Genomic DNA, 15,150 nt, shown 5'->3' with positions numbered 1-15,150 from the left:
TATTATAGGGTAAATATATTCTTCCCAGACCCCTCACTTTCCAGAGTACTACCACAGGCTCTGTGGTAGTATCCAGCCTGCCTGCAGTGTCCATCTCTCCCCCAAACCCAAGTGCCAGCTGCAATTCACTTTCACTTCTTTTGCAGAATTTGTTTTCCATTCTCTACTTGTTTCATGCTTCTTTTCTCATATTTGAAGAGCTTTTCCCGAAAATATGTTGGGCACTTTTTCAAGTTCAAGTGGAACTACAAGCCTGAAACACAAACCAAGACTCACATAATTTGCCTTTGTATTTTATTTAAAACAATAAGACATGATAAATAAAATATCCTTGCTTAGTATTACTTTGCCAGCTAAAGGACAGTCTGTCCTAGTGTAAGGAAAAATTGTAAGCTAAATTGGCATAGATGAGCTGCTATACAGCTTCCAGAGAGTCTTGAAAAAAATGTTTCTTTCTGTAAATGCAATCTCTTATTATAACTCAGAACAAAGGTTTCTACTTCTGCAAATCATTTGCTAGTCAAAAAGTGGGACATTCCTTAATAAATGTAAATGTTGTTTTAGAAAATACTATTTGAGTGGAGTTAGAGAAAATTATGCTCCATTGTAGTCTCAAGCCAGTTGTTCTTTTTTTCCCCACAATATTTTTACTGAGCACTGATTTTTTCAGGGGGTTTTATCTCAGAGTTAATTATTCTGTCCCAAATCAGTAATAACGTAGCTGTACTGCTTGCTGAGCGGACAGGAGAATGAATTGCAACTTCAGTTCTTTCATAGCTGATTCATACACCAGAAGAGAATGAATCTTTTATGTACAACTGCCTTCTGGTATTTTGAAAGAATACATATTTTGAAACAGCTGAGATTGCAGTTACTGCTCAGATACAAGTGAAAAAAACATTCTAGTTACGTGTTAATGTTTTATTCATGGCTGCACGTAATATTAATGCAAAATACTTCTTCTCAGTTAGAAATCCTGTTATCAGTTTGCAAGGTTTCAGCTATTTCAGATGCCAAGACATGAGAGAATGTGTGATTCTAAGCAATGAGTCAGCTGTTGTCTACATCTACAGCTAAGTAGTAAGGCCAGAATAACGCCTCATTTGACTGGTTCTCCTAATTATTTTTGTGCAAAACCTATTCCCTTTCATGCCCACAGGAATTCAGGAGAGATGCTGACAATAGCAACTGGGGAGAATTACTATTGTTTGTAGTTAGACCTGAAGATACAGTGATTCTTTGTCTAGAATGAAGTAAAATCCCAATATGTATTAAATTTCAACATTGCCTAATTTTCCACTAGTTGACTGTAGTTGGAATTGCTCTTAAGTCTGACTTATTACACAATTTTTCCTATGTGCTCTTAGCAAGCATATAGCTTGCTTTATAGTTAGCTTAATGCTGATTCTTAATATTCATTTCAGCAATGTGAAATCATATCTTGAGTTACAAGTCAGTCTTGGTCAGAATTCTTTTTAAAATTAGAAGTAAAAATCTGTTTTACAAATGCAACCGTGAAAAAGCATACATTTTCCCAGACTTTCTAAATACTGTTTTTTCCCCCAACTTCAGACTATGGGAATGCATTTTATAGTGAACAATTCTATTCCTATACCATGAAAAATAGAAACTTCGTTACTAATATCAACAGAGGCGGAACCAAACCTGTAGCAAAATAGTATCAGTAGTACGGTAGCATATAATGGAGCATTTTCTTACATGCTTTAATGAATAAAGGGTAGTACTTTGCATTTAAATGGCCTTTAATCTTAAATTGAAAGTGCAGTGTATTTCAAGTTGACATTTAATGGAGACTGTAGCTCTGGTCCTCCCTTTGCTAGTTAATAGAAGAAGACAGAGAAGTCCTAAGGTCAGAGGGAGCCCACCGGTAGTTAAGTCGCACTGAAGCATGCCATCGCTCTGCAAGCTGCCCCAAGCACAGGAAAACATCCCTGATGCAAAAAGCATGGAGAGCTGTCATTAGGTTTAAGTGGGAGCAATACATTGGCTGTCTTGGTTGTCTAGGTTGTATTGCAGAGGTTTTTATGTTTTGTCACAGCAAAACCAAGCCCAGTCCGACTTCCTGAATGGTGGCTTGTCCACTGATGAGAGCCTTGGAAGAGCCCAGTCACCTGCGTGATGCATAAGGCTGCCGCCAGTCCCAGCTGTACATCCCATCCGGGGAGGGGGCAATTGCTGCGCTGTATTTGCAGCACTTCCGCAGCCGTCCTGTAACAGCGTGACTCCCTGGACATCAGGAATGAAGGAAACGCCATGTTAAACCTGCTCACAACAAAGCCAGAGAGGAAGTCCCTCTGCCTTTAGCCAGCTGGCTTGCTCCCTTGTCCTCACGCTCATCCCTCTCAGCAAACCTGCCATCCCAGCGCGCACCCAGGAGAGGGACCTTTCTCAGTGGAAGAAGTTTAAGCACAGGTTTTCTTTCACATCTTCACCTGTGTCTGACAAGCACTACTAGCGATGGGCTTTGTTTTGGAAAGGTTGAACAGAAACTTCCTCTCAGGACGTAGTTTCAACCCAGCTTGAATTACAAATGATTTCTAGGCAGATGGATAAAATTCACCCCAAGTTACGGTGCATCAGTGCACCGGGCACTCAGGCACAGCCTGTCCTAGGCTCTTACCCCTACAGCCTCTAGCTAGAAGCTAGAAAATAAGCTGTTCTCCGTTAGTATCTTCCTTTCGCATTTGGTGGAGGTTTCTGTAATTCATTCTGTAAAAAAAAAAGACTAATGGATTCATAAATTGAGACTTTGGTTTTTTGTTTGTGATAATTCAGCGAGACTGTGTAAAAGGTTAAGTTGTAATTCAGCAGAGAAACGCATCTCCAGGATATTTCGGGCAAATGAGAGTATTCGTTTTCAAAATTCCTGAATATTTTAGGGAGAAGGGAAAAGCGCCCTGGCGTAGCACAAGGAAAAAGTGGAAACGTTTTTCTTCTATGTGGAATCGATGCGTTCCTTTTCTTCCTATTAATAAGATGGCATTAAACCTTAAAATGTGCAGCTGAATAAGTGTCCCCTTCGACCTCGCAAGCAGTGCAATTACCCCGAAGCCTGCTGGCAGGGGAGGCCCTGCCAGGGGTGAAGAGAGGAGGAAAGCTGGCAGCCAGCGGGACCAGGGCCCCATTTCCTTCCTCGCCTGGGGACCCATTCCAGCCATACCACGCCGCTGCGCTGCAGGTAGCACAGGGCAAATAACTCTGGGCTCTGAGCAAGAAAGCAAATATAAAAATGACCATGAAAATTGCCCAACTGGTTAAAACTGGCTAAAGCCAGGAACTGAAGTCCTACCTTGAAATACTTAAATCCCATTTGGACGGCATAGATTTACATTCCAGATGAAGAATTAATGGCTTTCACACAATATCCTCAGCAGAGATGCCCCAGCATACCAACCTCTGTGCTTTTGGTAGATGGAATTTGTAATTCCTCCAGGAGCTGCATTCTTCTAAGTGTTACTTCTATTTTTGGACTGACTACTTGCTTTATTTAGAAAAAAACCTATGCTCTTGTCAAACCATAGAGACTATATGAATCATCTATATAATAACACTAAACTATCCTTCTCTGTTATGGTGCAGTTCATCATCATCACAAAGGGATTTACAGAAAACAAACATAGCTGACAGAGTCTGCTCTTAAGCTTCCTGTGTTTAATCCTTGCGCATGTTTAGCCAGCTGAACAGTGTATTGTTGAAAAATGGATTGTTATTAAAACGTTGGGTGTTGCAGTAGCTCCAAAGTCTCATTTTTTGGCTAATAAAAATGAATGCCATTCCTCTGACAATTTTCGGCTGCCTATCTCCAGTCATCTGCCTGCATAATAATTGTGTGAATGCTAATGACTATTCTGAAACTTTGATGAATCAAATTTTTTTAAGGCTGTTAAGGCTGCCTTCTAGGCAGCAGTGTTTGCTCTTTTAAATGCCTTAAAACACGTCCTTCACAAAGCATCACCAATGGGCTGTAGCCTCAGACAAAACAGAATATAGAAATTTATGATACAGGAACATAGCGAAGCAAAATATAATCCGCTTCTTGTTGCCTGCGTATCTATGTAGCTATATAGCTTACTAGTAGTGTTTCCCAAGTGGGAATCATTTACTTCCCAGTTTTCCCTGGTACCTTTTTATTGTTTGTCTAGTTTGAATTATTGACAAAATGTTTTGGATCACCTGGTTTCTTATGGAAATCTCTATAGTTGCAGGCTTTTTAAAAAATTCTTACTTACAAATTGTTAACAATAATTGTATTTTTAAAATAGTATGTGAATCCAGTTCCTATTGAAAGGCAGTGGGAGTGGAGTGCCTCGTTTCTTTAGACATTTAAGGTCTGCAAAACCTACTCAAAATGAAAACCCTCTGACGAGCTGCTCCTTGCTCTGAGGAGCTCTCCTCTCCTTTGTGATCCCTCTTGTGTGAGCTGGCAGGAGGTAGTTATCATCTCCCCTCACAGGCACCATCTGCTAGGCTGAACAAGCCTGTCTTTCCTTCTCTCTTCTTGTATCTTCCCCAGTTGCCCTCACGGCCCCTTGTTGCACCAGTAACACCTGGAGCACAGGCAGGAAGACCTGGGCCTGGCATTCCTGGGGAGCCCTCATCCATCCCACCACACTTCCCTGCCAGGTACCTGGCCTAACATGCCCTACTGTCACGCTTGCTTCCTATATATTCAGGTTGCCTCTTTCCTCCCCAGTTTCAAGGAAGCCCTTGGCCCCAGGCCTGTGACATTTACAGAAGCAAGCTCAGACATCTGGTCTAGCATGTGGCCTGAGATGTGGCTCTCTTGCCCTCCCATCAAAGTTTTTCCACTGCCCTGAGGGATTTGATGTTCAATTGGGTAAAGAGAGAGAAGGACTCCTTCCCACAGGTTCAACTGCTCATCTCAGAAATTTCAGGACTACAGTCCCTGCTTCAATGCACTGTGTTTATGGGACTTTGCTACAGAATATTTGGGTGTATAAAGCACTGAGGTGTTTCAAGATGAGGTAGCAACTGAAAGGAATTTAAGTGGCAGGTACATGCCAGACTTAGGCAGCCTAGCTGACTTAGAGTTTGAACTTTTCTCATGTATCTTTGCTATACACCATGACAAGCCCATGAAAGAGTAACTCCTGTACAAAGGGAATACTGCCTGTGTTGCACCATGGGCTGATTAACTGAGGATTTAAAAGAAATGCTGAATAATATACAGATCTTTAGGTATATTTAGGCACTCTGTTCCCATGGGCAAATAGAAGACTGAATGCTAGTATGACAGGAGACAGTGTAATGGTATGACATTATGCAATTAAGGCTGTAAGAAAATGCATATGCATGTGGGAGGATGAGTTAAGGTTGCCCAGGCAATCTTATTTCTGGCATTTCCTGTATTTTCTGCATTTGACTTTGAAACCTACACGTTCACTCATCATAACTTTCTGTTGTAGTATGTAGGCGTGACTTGAATTTATATTCTTCTTGCTGAAGAAGTTGTATTAGAAATGTAAAGCTTTCAGTATCTTTCCACTTCAGCACAAGGTCAGCTCAAGCCATGTTCAATGAGGGCCTGTGCCACCCTGGCTGACCCCCCTGAACAGGGCAGGACACATGCACCCAGGGCCTCCCCGCAGCTGAGCAGTGGGGCCAGCCGCTGCCTGCCCAGAGGTGACAGCCAAAATCTGGAGAGGTGGTAACCAAAATGCTGCTTTCCCTGTCTGTAGTTCCAGGGACGTGCCTTATGACTCCATGAAGTTAAAGGATCTGCAGAGCTTAGCCTTGCAGATGGCATATGCAAAAAGCTCTTCATTTGCTTAGCAACTGAGAGAGAAGCTGTACCAGCCCCAGCGCTCCTCTGCCGGCGTAAGCATTGTCCTACGGTCTGCCTGGCACAGCAGGACTTGTCAGTGGCCCTTCCCTAGCATAACCCAGGCGCTGGCCCCTTGACGAACTGACTCTGTTGTAACACAAGGTGATATTTAGAGGCCAGCAATGGCACTTTAATGCCACAGTTTTTAGAAGGCTTAAGACAGATCCTGAGGCATTCCTAAAATGGAAAACAAAAATTCTGCTAAGCTCTTTTCATATACATTTTTGAATGAAGCATTAGAGCTTGCATTTGTTCAAGAGATTCCGTCATTGGGGCTTCCCCCCCCGTCCCCGCCCTTTTCAGATCAAACCGGCATTCTGCATGCAGAACGACTGCTTGTGCTGTGGGGGCACAAATCAGCACAAAAAAATACTGGCAGCAGATGGGCAGCCCTGAATGGAAAAGAAAACCTTGAGCTTTTCACTTCTTGGATTAGAGTTTGGGAGCGTTACATAAGGAGGAAATGGGAAAAAACCTGCAAGCTTAAGAGAAGATAAAATCTGATTAAAACGCAGACTAATATAATTGCAGAACATTACTCAGGCTTTCTTGTGGAGAGGGAGAAATGTCTGCTGTTGTGCTGCTATAGAAACCGTGTAGGGTCTGTGGGTAGGTGAGGGTGCATGGAGCGTGCCTCTCCCTCCCCACTTTCTCTGCCCTGGAATGAAGATCCTATCTTACTCAGTAAGCTTGGCCTTCACTGGCCAGGAGATCTCTCCCAGTACAGACAGAATTGTTTTCCTGGTTATGTAGTTTGTTTTAATGTCTCTGTTCCCTCCTTCTTTTGTTTTGCTCTTGGAAGGTGATGCAGGGCTGTGCCAGGGGAGGAATAAACTCTCGTCTTCTCGGGCTTTTCACAGGGGTTGGTCATCTTGGCTCTATATGTTGGGAGCATGGGACATACGTACTGTGCCATGAACGAGAGAGTTTTCTTGTATTTACTCCTATAAAGCCAGAGAGAGAATTCATGGTGCTTTGGAAAATAAATAGTTATCTGGAATGCACAGATGTTGTCCGTGTTTCTGAACACCACGTCCACACCACTCGTTCCTCTGAAGACAGCTGTTAGAAGTTAATTACCAAAGCACTGGATAACATTCCCTGGCTGCCGGTTCAAGTGTCTTTGTGGAAGGCGTAAAATGCATGCAAACTTACCCTCTGAACAGTGGCACAAAATAAGCTACAGAAATGAGTCCCTGAAGTGTGGAAGCATGTATTCATGCCAGCTCCGATCCATGACCATCCAGACTAAGACCTTGTCTCTGACAGCAGTCACTGCTGCATAACTCAGAGCAAGGCATAAGAAATTTTCTGTTAAAAACACTGATGGATGAGAAAGCCTGTCTACACTGTGTTATAGCTCTCTGTTCCATAATACTTGAGACTGGTGCAAAATTTGAGATTAATTTACTGCTGCTTATGAATTTTATGCTAGCATAAAGTACTGTAAAAATGCATTTTCTCATAATTTATAAATGCACACTCCTTCTTTGTAGAGCAATAATTTTAATTTTTGTCCCAGTGCCTTCCTACAATTGTCTCAGTGGCCGAAGTGCTTATTTTATAAGAACACATTTTGTATCTCAGTTTTTCCAGAAGTTCCACCTTTCAATCTGGCCAATTGTCTTGCTTTTTCTGAGACAGAGGGAGAAGATCCCATTCTCCAGTTATTTAGCACTTTCATCCAGTCCCTAATCACCTCCTTCATAAAACCAGTTTATGGAGGTGTCGTCTCATTTTCATCACCCTTTCCCATTTCCCCTTTTCTACCATACCCCTTTATGTGTTGGAGACACCACTGCTGCATGCATTGCTACAGGTTAGGCCTAAATATTTGTTTATGGAATGGTAGAATATTCTCTGTAGGCCTCTAGAAGGAATCTCTTGGTCATCCAATCTCATTGCCACTACAGTCACCAAACCAGGTATTCCCTTCTATAAACTCCTCCATCTCTATTTAAAAGAAGTTGGATTTGATTTTGCTCCTGCCACTCTGATTAGAGGGCTGTTCCAGTGTTTTGCTACTCCAGCTGCAGAGAGGAGCTTATATCCGCTTGTTCTCATGCTGACATTGGTCCTTAATTTTAACCAAACTTTCCCAGCTCCCCCATTTCCAAAGCCCCACTTTCTTTATTTTACCAAACTGAATACACCAAGTGTTTTTATCCTCCTCTGACATGGGCTGTCCAGTCAGTGATCATCATAGTAGTTTTTGTCCATAGTTGTTCCACTTTGATTTAGTCTTGACTGGCTGACAGAATCACACATCATAACACAGACCTTTTCTGAAATTACTTATCTGACATTGCTGGGCTTACGTTTCCCTTTTTACATAGCTCCTACTCATCTTGTGATTAAGTAGTCTTTGTTTTCCAAGTGCTGATCTTAGGGTCGATGGAAGAAATTTATGTGATTAATCTCTACATGTCATTAGTATTATCAAATTTAACTATATTTTCCTTAATCCAGTTCCAAGAGGCATGCAGTTTCTCCAATATACTATTCCCACCCTTTGAACTGGAGATGATTCCCAGCTCTGCCAATGGCAGATTTCATTAGCATGTTTGTGTTTGCAATGACACCAGCATAATGAAAATATGAAGAAGACAGGAGCCTTGATGAATCTCACAGAGCAGCTTTCCTTCAGCCTGACACTTCCCACATAAAACACCCCTCTGCTGTTGTCCCCTGATCCCCACATTTTTCTGCTTACACAGTCGTTTCCTGTCTGGACAGTATCAGGTATTAACGACCCTGAACAGACTACCTCTACCACATTGCTTTTCTTTAAGGAAAACAAAGCTGTATCAGGGAAAGGTGTCATGCTGAAGCAATACTTCATGTAATCCCATGCTTGCTTTTACCTCATTTATTCACATATCTGTAATTATTCTTTCCTTCAAAATTTGTCCAAATTATTGTGAATTACTTCCTTCCCTTTATTTAATGCAAGTATTCAAAAATTATTTGAGCACTACAGTAAAACTTCTTGCTCCTTCCACCCTCATCTCCACACACTTGGCCTGTCGGCACTCTGGAGGAGTTAATTTGTTTTTCCGCACTGCAGTAATCACCTATGACTTTCTTGCTGGTGCTCATCCTCCTTTTGCTCCTGTCTTTCATCTTTATTAAAAATGGAGGCAAAATGCTTGTTGGTTTTGGAAATATTGCCAGAATTCTTTCAATCTGTATGCCACTCTCGCTGCATGACAGCCCTGTTTCTTTTTCCCTGGTTGAAGTAACTGCTTCTATTCTTCTGCCATTATTTATCTTCCGTATGTCCTCATCTGGAAGACAAAACTTTCTTAGGAGAATGGTCCTCACCTGTGGGTTTTCTGTTTCCAGTGACCTTAGTTACCAGGCTGCCAGGAGATCTTCTGTGAAACCCTTCCCCTTTGCTTAAGATACAACGTCCAGATCATTTCTGCTGCTTTGGCATAAAGAAATCCAGTCTTTCCTTTGTACTTAAGGCCTTCAGTCCTTTAACCCTCTGTTTATTTTTTTTCTAATTAGGTCTGCTTACTCTTTCCCCTTTTGGCTTAGAATGCCTTTTTATAAACGTATGTTTTACCCACCTATTTCTGTTAAACTGCATCTACTAGAAATCTATCAAATGATTTTTTTCCCTTTGTGACCTTAGTAGCCTTACCATATACTCACAAACTGAAAACACCTTCACCTCGTGCTGGCCTGGTGGCTGGCAAAGAGAGCTGTTCCTCCAGTGAGCCCGGCATGGCTCAGCCTCAGGCACCATCCCCAGCATCTGCTCTGACCTTTCTGTCTAGGACAGCAGCAGCTACTGCGGGAGCAGCAATTTGTTTTGTTATATTCCAGGTATCTTTTTTCATATGCGAACATAGGTTTGCAGCTTATAGAAAGCTCTGCACAAATGTGTATTTGCTGCAATGGTGACTGCCTGTGGCCAATGTTGCCATCAGGCTCCCGGTTCCACCCCTGCCTCTCTTCTAACACTTTCCCTACTGTGGTTTTGAGCCTAACGCTTTAGGTCTGTTCCTTCTTTTTATGTTATTAGCATTGTTATCCAGACCGCCTTTACTAGGAGGTCTGCCTTTCCTGGATACAGGAGAGTGATTTTATCCAGCTCTGTTACCTCTCTCCCAGCAAGCTCCGTTTCACGCATGGGCGAGTTTTATCCTTCAATTTTGCTGCTCAGGCTCCTTGCTTATGCTGCAAGTGCTTCAAGTGCTGCACAGTGACCACTCCTTGCTCCCAGGCTGGTGCAGTCCTCTGTTTCCCACTCATGTCCCATTTATATATTTCTGCTTCCGTGCCATCATCTTCTGTTGTTTCTTTAACCATTGTCATACCCACATTTTACTTGTTTTTTTTTCCCATTTCTATGCATTACAACCCAGCTGAGAGGGCGCGGACCCCTCCCAGCCTCCTCCCTTGGTTTTGATTCTTTCCTCGGTGGTTGCTACCGTTCTGCTTTCAGTCTGGTTTTTCAAAGGGCTTGGCCAGGGCAGAGCTGGGAGGGAAGGGAAGGCGGGATGGAGGTGTGCGGCTGCAGGCCTGCACAGGCCGACACCTGCCCAGAAGCAGGACGGATGTACCCCCTGCCGGGGTGTACACCAAGCTGGTGACCCAGCTTGCGTACCGCGTCACATACGGTTGGTCCGGCGAGGCTTCGAGACACAACCCCAGCGCTGAAGTCTCCGGCAACGCTCGTCCGGTTGCCGTTAACTCCTGGAGGCGTTCGACGCCCGAAGAGCGTGCAGGCCACACGCATGCGCGCGCCCCTTCCCGGGCCTCTCACCGCGCCCCGGCACGCCTCACGGCGGACAGCCCCTGGCACACGCGCCCCCCGGGGCGGGGCTTGAGGCGGGGCGCAGCGGCGGCCGAGCGCGCTGAGTGGCCGCCAAGGAGCGGGGGGCGGGGCTAGGAGCGGGGGGCGGGGCTTGGGGCGGGGGCGGGGGCGAGAAAAGCGCCGGGGGAGCGGCGGCGGCGGGCGCGCGGGGCGGCGGAGCGGCCATGCGCCTGACGCGGAGCATGTGCACCATCGCCGAGTGCGCGCCCGGCGGGGAGGGTTGCCCCGCCGCCGCCCGGCCCCGCCTTGTCAAGATCGCCGTGGTGGGGGGCAGCGGCGTGGGCAAGACAGGTGAGGGGGCGGCGGTGGCGGTGGCGGGGCCGTGCGGGGCGGCGGAGCGCGGCTAACGGTTGCCTGTCTGTGCCTGCCCGCAGCGCTGGTGGTGCGGTTCCTCACTCGGCGGTTCATCGGCGACTACGAGAGGAACGCAGGTAGGCGGGCGGCGGCGCGGCTTTGTTCCCGCCGGGCTTGGGGGTCGGGCGGGCGGGGCGGGGGGGGGAGGTTACCGTGAGGTGAGGGCAGAGCGGAGCGGCGGCGGCCGCCTCCTCCCCCGGTGGTGCCCGGCGTGTGCAACCGCTGGAAACAAGCGTGCGGCACCCAGCGCTGCTCCAGGCCCCAGGCGTCGAGGAAGGAGCCAGAAAGCGGGGCTGCGGCCGGCTGCCGCCCACCTCGGTGTGGCAGGGCTGGCAGGGCAGCCCGCTCGGAGCCGCTGCCCCGGGCGGCCCCGCGAAGGGTGCGGGCCAGTCGCAGCACCCGCGCGGTTCGTGCTGGTCGCGGCTTCCCGCGCCCCGTTTGGCTGCGCCCCAGTTCTCCGGCAGGGTTTACTTTAGGTGGTGAAAGTGTCCCTCCTTGAATGAGCCTTTCGGCTAAACCGAGAAAACGTTCTGTGAGCCTAGTATTATGTTGCCCTTTGCAAACTGAATGTCAGCAGCGAAATGATCCAGACGGTGCCAGCTTAACGGGGAAGGCAAAGAGGTGATGTTACGGGACTGTAGTACAGTGGGAAGTCTAATGTAAAATAAACAGCATTCTGTTACGGAAATGACTTGAAAAAGCCAAAAAAATGGAAAAAAAAACCAAACCACGAACCTTACAGGCCAGTGAGCAGAGAGCTTCACTAAAGTGTGGCAATACTAAATGACAGACAAACTGTTTCTATAATAAAAGCTGGTTATTTTGCACACTCTTATCTAAGTTAAGATAGTCTTTAAGAAGTGATTATATTCCACATTGCACATTATTAAATGCCAGGTTTCAAAACAAGTCAATGCAAGATTAAATCCCAGGCTTCTAGGAAAGCCATAAATTTATGGGTTGTTACACACAAAAAAAAACCTTCCCACACTGGTTCCTCGCTTCATAAATAGTGACACAACTTTCCCTACACGAGTAACGGGCAGCAGAAGCAACATTTGTCTGTTTGTAGAGTGGTGGCTGTACTTGTGACCCTGTTGGTGTCCTTGTCAGGTAATCTCTACAGCAGGCACATCCAGATAGATGGAGAGATGTTGGCTATTCAAGTGCAAGATACTCCAGGAGTTCAGGTGAGCTGGATGCAGCCATGCAGTTCATCAAAGCCGCTCTAAATCTGCGCGTGCGTGTGTCCCTCTGTGTGCAGCATCTTGCTATGGTCCATTTCAGAGTCTGGTGTTCTGTGTGGGAGAGGTGGTAACTTCTGTTCTAACTAGTGAAGCCAGATGTGTTGCATGCCTGTAGTATGCTGGTAGTAAAAGAAAACAACTCGCTGCTTTGGTGAATCATTTGTACACTGGAGGCCCATTACATTTGAGTGTCTGAAATGCCTCAGTGTCTTGTTCCTGTACATTGGGAACATTAGACACAAACCCAGAAACAATTCTGTGCAAACATGTTACACAGGGAAGAAAACGTCATGACCACTGCCCGACAAGCTTCATAAAAGTGTATGATAGAAAGTGAAGTCTACTATGTTGTGGCTGTACTCATTAGTGTGTCACAAGTTAGTTTTGAATGTATAGACCTGAGTAATGCTGGATTGTTGCCTTTCTGAACTGGGCAGCACTCCAGTTCTAAATGCTTCCAGCTCATATCTTTGCTTCCCCAGACTTACTGTCTAGCCAGTTAATTTCCCATTCTGTGGAACTACAAAGTCTTTCTCTGCATGCAGAACTACTCAGGTCGATTTTCCATTTGAGCATAGCAAACTCCAGTGTTAAATTCCAGCTTTTTGCAGCTGAATCAACATGTGCATTTATTCGCCACGCTCAGATTAAGTTTGTACTTACAATGTGAAGTGCAAATATGTATGTCTGAAAATGTAAAATGCTATTTGGCTTTAGAGACTCGTAGAGGCAGGTTCCTTTAATCTTTTACTAGAGCTATCTAATTTGAGACTACTCATTTTTCAGATCCATGAACACAGTCTGGATTGTAATGAGCAGTTGAACAGATGCATTCGCTGGGCAGATGCCCTGGTGATTGTCTTCTCCATCACAGACTATAAGAGCTATGAACTACTCAGTCACCTTTACCATCACGTTCGACAGTTGCATCCAGGAAATGCAGTCCCCGTTGTCATTGTTGCAAACAAAGCTGATCTCTTGCATATCAAAGAGGTGGAACCTCAGCATGGACTTCAGCTGGCCAACATGCTGGGCTGTACTTTCTATGAAGTATCTGTCAGCGAAAACTATAACGATGTCTTCAATGCCTTCCATCTCCTCTGTAAAGAAGTCAGTAAACAGCAAACAACCAGCACCCCTGAGAGGAGGAGAACCTCTCTTATTCCACGGCCAAAATCGCCCAACATGCAGGATCTGAAGAGAAGGTTTAAGCAAGCTTTGTCTGCCAAAGTGAGGACTGTCACTTCTGTTTGACAGCAGAGCCATTGGTCTTCCCAACGTTTAGCCTGAGGTTGAAACCTGGGGTGTTTAACACTGGCACATCTAGAGTCTGAGGCATTGTGAAAGAAGGCTGGTTCAGGTAGCCTTTTGCATGGCTGTAAAAACAAGCAGTTGCTTAAAAAAGGAATAGTGGCAGACTGAAAAAAAAAAAACAAAAACACCACCAAAAACTCTTGAAATAGTTCTATGATGTGACTTGTAGAACAAGTGTTTTCATGTGGAAAAGAAACTTTCCAGTAAATGAAACAAGCCTTCAGTTTGCCTTTTCTCCAGTGGGACAGATTTGACTTAATGCTTTTGCAGAAGTAACCTTCTAGCTGTAACTCTTCTCATACTTGAGCAGGGAAACACCCTGAACTGCAGTTTGCTGTTCAGAAGTAACCACTTGAGTCTTGTTTTCACTTGGATGAAGGATAGCATGATGTATCTATTTAATTTTATTGCACAGTAGAACTGTTTATTTCCCCATGTATCTCAAAACAAATCAGCAAACATGAAATCACTCTATAAAAATAAGTGTAAAATAAGTGGACACGATTGGGAATCAAGACTGTAAACAATGGTCCTTTATATTTTTACTAGCTATGTTATTGCTGACAACTTGACCAGACTCTTTGTATGTGAAACTATTGTCTGCAGGGTGAAAACGTATCTAATTACAAGTAACTTGTGGGGGTTTTTTACTGTCAAAAAAAAAAAAAAATACTGTCCAGACTAAATGATCCAACATGGAGCTTTTGAGGAATGAGTGTGGAGTTGGAGTGATAATCCATTATAGCTGCCAGTGTAAGATGCTTCTTTCTCTGTGCAATAGGCACAGAAGGAATGTGGCTGTGATTCAGCTCAGTGTGAAGCATGGCTGGCTCGAGGCGATGAAGCTGGTGGTTTGTTCTGAGCTGAGCCAGTCCCTGTTCATCCTTAAACACATGTGGCAGACTTGTATGTATATAATTTTTTTTTTTACACTGAGCCAATGGATTTCACAGGCTAAAGGCCTTATACACATGCACTTTAAAAAGCCAGTTGTGCTTTTGTTTAAACTGTAACTTATTTATTTTGTGTAGAGTTACTCCTCATAGGGAGTGGACTTTTCATTCTTACTGCCTGGTTCAACATTAAATTTTTGAATTGCATGTTTTCTTGTGTGTTCTTTGTGGGTGAGAAACAATGGGCAGTAACCAGTAAGATGTTGAGACAAAGTAATAGTTTTCTCAAGGTAGTTAACATACACTGCAGAAACAGCCAGAAGGCCTTTCCTGCCCATACTGTTGCTTTATTAGCATAAACCACAGTGGGGGAGCTCTTAAACTGCTTTACAACTTCCTTTTAAGAAATTCTTTTAGGAGAGGAACTGAATAAGGCAGAGACCTTTCAAATTAAAATGGGCTTCTTCATTTCCTCTTGTCAAAAAAAACTCCAGTGAGAAAGGAATGGTGTGAGGTAGGTCAAAATGTGGAAGAATATTGAGTCTTTTAAGTGACTGATACTTTCCTCTTTTAAAAAAATAGAACCTTTATCTATTGAGGTATATCACAATGAAGAACTTAATCAAATTCCAAGTCTTCAACTATTTT

The 15,150-nt window shown here is 44.5% G+C and overlaps 1 protein-coding gene across 1 annotated transcript; it reads left to right on the top strand.

Annotated features, from left to right (window-relative positions):
* The first annotated feature begins 10,213 nt into the window (after window positions 1–10,213).
* Window positions 10,214–14,843, top strand: RASL11B (RAS like family 11 member B). Its single transcript, XM_081999495.1, has 4 exons — window positions 10,214–10,985; window positions 11,069–11,125; window positions 12,162–12,238; window positions 13,082–14,843. Exons 1-4 carry the CDS (start codon window positions 10,859–10,861, stop codon window positions 13,547–13,549), a joined length of 729 nt encoding a protein of 242 aa, XP_081855621.1. The 5' UTR covers window positions 10,214–10,858; the 3' UTR covers window positions 13,550–14,843.
* The last annotated feature ends 307 nt before the right edge of the window (window positions 14,844–15,150 follow it).

This window comes from Phaethon aethereus (genome assembly GCF_964289735.1).
Source record: "Phaethon aethereus genome assembly, chromosome: 4".
Lineage (NCBI taxonomy): Eukaryota > Metazoa > Chordata > Aves > Phaethontiformes > Phaethontidae > Phaethon > Phaethon aethereus.
This window is presented reverse-complemented; position numbering and strand designations above follow the sequence as displayed.